The sequence below is a fragment of the Silene latifolia genome, chromosome 1 (assembly GCF_048544455.1).
Source record: "Silene latifolia isolate original U9 population chromosome 1, ASM4854445v1, whole genome shotgun sequence".
NCBI classification, from domain to species: Eukaryota; Viridiplantae; Streptophyta; class Magnoliopsida; order Caryophyllales; family Caryophyllaceae; genus Silene; species Silene latifolia.
The window spans coordinates 126,864,590-126,867,388 of NC_133526.1; the positions used below are offsets into that span (position 1 = coordinate 126,864,590).

The 2,799-nt window shown below is 38.2% G+C and overlaps 1 protein-coding gene across 1 annotated transcript in view; it reads right to left on the reverse strand.

Moving 5' to 3' along the window:
• The window catches only part of LOC141655396 (uncharacterized), a 9,425-nt gene extending 9,021 nt beyond the window's left edge, over positions 1–404 (reverse strand). The window contains exon 1 of the mRNA XM_074462480.1: positions 153–404. Coding sequence (XP_074318581.1) covers positions 153–404 — 252 coding nt within the window. The remainder of the gene's footprint in view (positions 1–152) is intronic.
• Between the last annotated feature and the right edge of the window lie 2,395 nt (positions 405–2,799).

The window sequence follows — 2,799 nt, forward strand, 5'->3', positions numbered from 1 at the left end:
CCAGCAGGATTGCATCTATCCTTAGTATGCCCTACCTTTTTACAGGTAGTACAAAAATGTGGTACTCATTCATAATCAATCTTCTGCAATAATGTGCCACGATAAGAAGACTGAATCTGAATAGCTTTTGGTAGCTCCTTAGAGAGATCAACATCAATCAAAATTCTAGCAAAGGCCAACTTGCTTTTGTTGGTGGTGTGTTCATCAGCACAAATAGGGTTGCCAACTGCACTAGCAACCTTACTCGAGCCGGCTTTCGACCAAAAACAAGGGTCAAGATTGGGAAACAGCACCCACACAGGAACATGCGTAACATTTAACTCATCCACCACTGTAGGGCTCCACGGCTTAAAAACCAGAGGAAAGCCATTCACATTCCATGTGTTAGAACGAATTTTCTCCATGTCTTCTGCACTAGCAAACCTGAAATAATACCATCCTTTGGCAAAGTACAGAATCTCTGGGGTGGTGATATGAGTCCAAAATTTCGAAACTAAGCTCTCAATCTGAACTAGCGTGGATTGCCTACCCAGAACAGTGCCCACAAGAGTAGTTTGCTAATATTCGACATCTTTCACAATATCCTCTTCCTCAATATTAACAGAGGAGTCAACCACGGGAAAGAAGGAAAGATTCATACCTTTCGAGGAATTATTCAAAACCTGAGAATAAGTTTTCGAAGTAGTACCCACATGAGAAGTCTTCTTCGTCCCAGAATCCGATGCAGTCTCCGTTTGTGGAGCCTTGCCAGAAGGCGGTGGAACAGGCTCATCAGTCACATCTTCAACGACCACAGTAGAGTTGTCCACAGAAGCAGTGGAAGCAGGAGACTCCCCTGCCCCCGACGGCCGGCCCGGGGCCATGGTTGCGAAGCTAGGTTACGATCGCAATTGTTGACAGGATTTTAGAGAGAGAATTTAGAGAGAGGACCGGTTATTATTATTATTATTATTATTATTATTATTATTATTATTATTATTATTATTATTATTATTATTATTATTATTATTATTATTATTATTATTATTATTATTATTATTATTATTACTATTACTACTATTACTATTACTACTACTACTACTACTACTACTATTACTACTACTACTACTATTACTACTACTACTACTATTACTACTACTACTTCTATTATTAATATTACTATTATTATTATTACTATTATTACTATTATTATTATTATTATTATTATTATTATTATTATTATTTTTATTATTAATATGATAAAATATTATTATTATTATTATATAATTATTAAATACGGAGTATTATAATCTTCCCCCCTTAAAATAAACTTCGTCCCCGATGTTTCACCTCACTCTTCCCTTTTCGACTATTCCCTCAATTCTCATGTGTACTCTCTTCCCAAAGTTCGGTGTTCCATTCTCACTACTTCCTCTCAACTCTCACTATTTCCTCACATTCCGTTCTTCCTTTTTCCTAAACTTCCGAATTGTTACATTCGCTCCTCCTATATGAGAACTTCGTCCCGAAGTTCAACTATCAACCTCAAAATACGGTCTTATACACTCATTACTAAATTCCACAATTGACTATGTTCCAGGTTCAACACTCTCTCCTACTTATTGCAAATCCATATATAAATCTTATATGGTCCTAATGCCATTGATATAACCCTACTCTACGAGCCTCCCAAACGCCAAGGTACAATGTTCAGCATACAGTTCGAAACCCTAATCCCGTAACGACTCTTAACTCCATTGGTTCTAATTCTACGCATCAATCTCGGGGTATAACGTGATTCTTACTATATATATATAGGGGCGGGTTCAGGTACGGACTGAGATAATGTACGAACTAGCTTCAACCCAGTTTGTTTTTTTTTTTTTTTTTTTTTTTTTCAGATACACTCTTTTTTTTTTACCACATACACCTCTTATGCAGATACATTTTGTAAAATATGTAGATACACTTTTTCGACACTAAAATTCTAGATGCACTTTTACACTTTTATAACACTAATTTTTTTGGGAGTCTTAAAAATAACTCCGAGATACATTTTATACTATTGCGGATACATTTTATATTATTAGCGGATACACTTTGTGGAAATTGTTACAAGTTTTAACACTAACTCTCGGATACGTTCTATATTTTTTGCGGATACATTTTATATTTTTTGCGGATACACATGACATTAAAGCCAGATACACATTATAATACTTCTGGATACACATGTTCATACTTCCAGATACACATGGTTATACTGCCGGATACACATGTATCCCGTATTAATACCATGTATTACTACTAGATACACATGTATCCCGTACTAATACCACGTGTATCCGGGGTAGTATTTTGTGTATCCACAACCCACCTCCACCACGGCCCCTACCACCACCACTGACACCGCCACCAGTCCACCACCACTGATACCGCCACCACCATCAGTCCACCACCACTGGCCCCACCACCACAAAACACTAAAAATTCATTGCTTAACGATACCTTAGACGACATCGGAAATATCAGTGAACAGCTCCGACGTGTATCACCGGACACCATATTACCACCACCATCACCACCGCTCCTCCCCCACGACCACCACCATAGACTCGACATCACCACCACTATTCACGACCACCACTGACCCCGCAGAAATTTGTGGTTCCAGATCTAAATGTTAGATCTAACTGCCGCAACTACCACCACTTCCACCACCTTGCATAGCCATCGTACTGCTCACGACCACCAGCACCCACACACTCAACAAATCGAGATCCAGAAAACCTGATCTACAAAAATGACTATAAGTTTTGA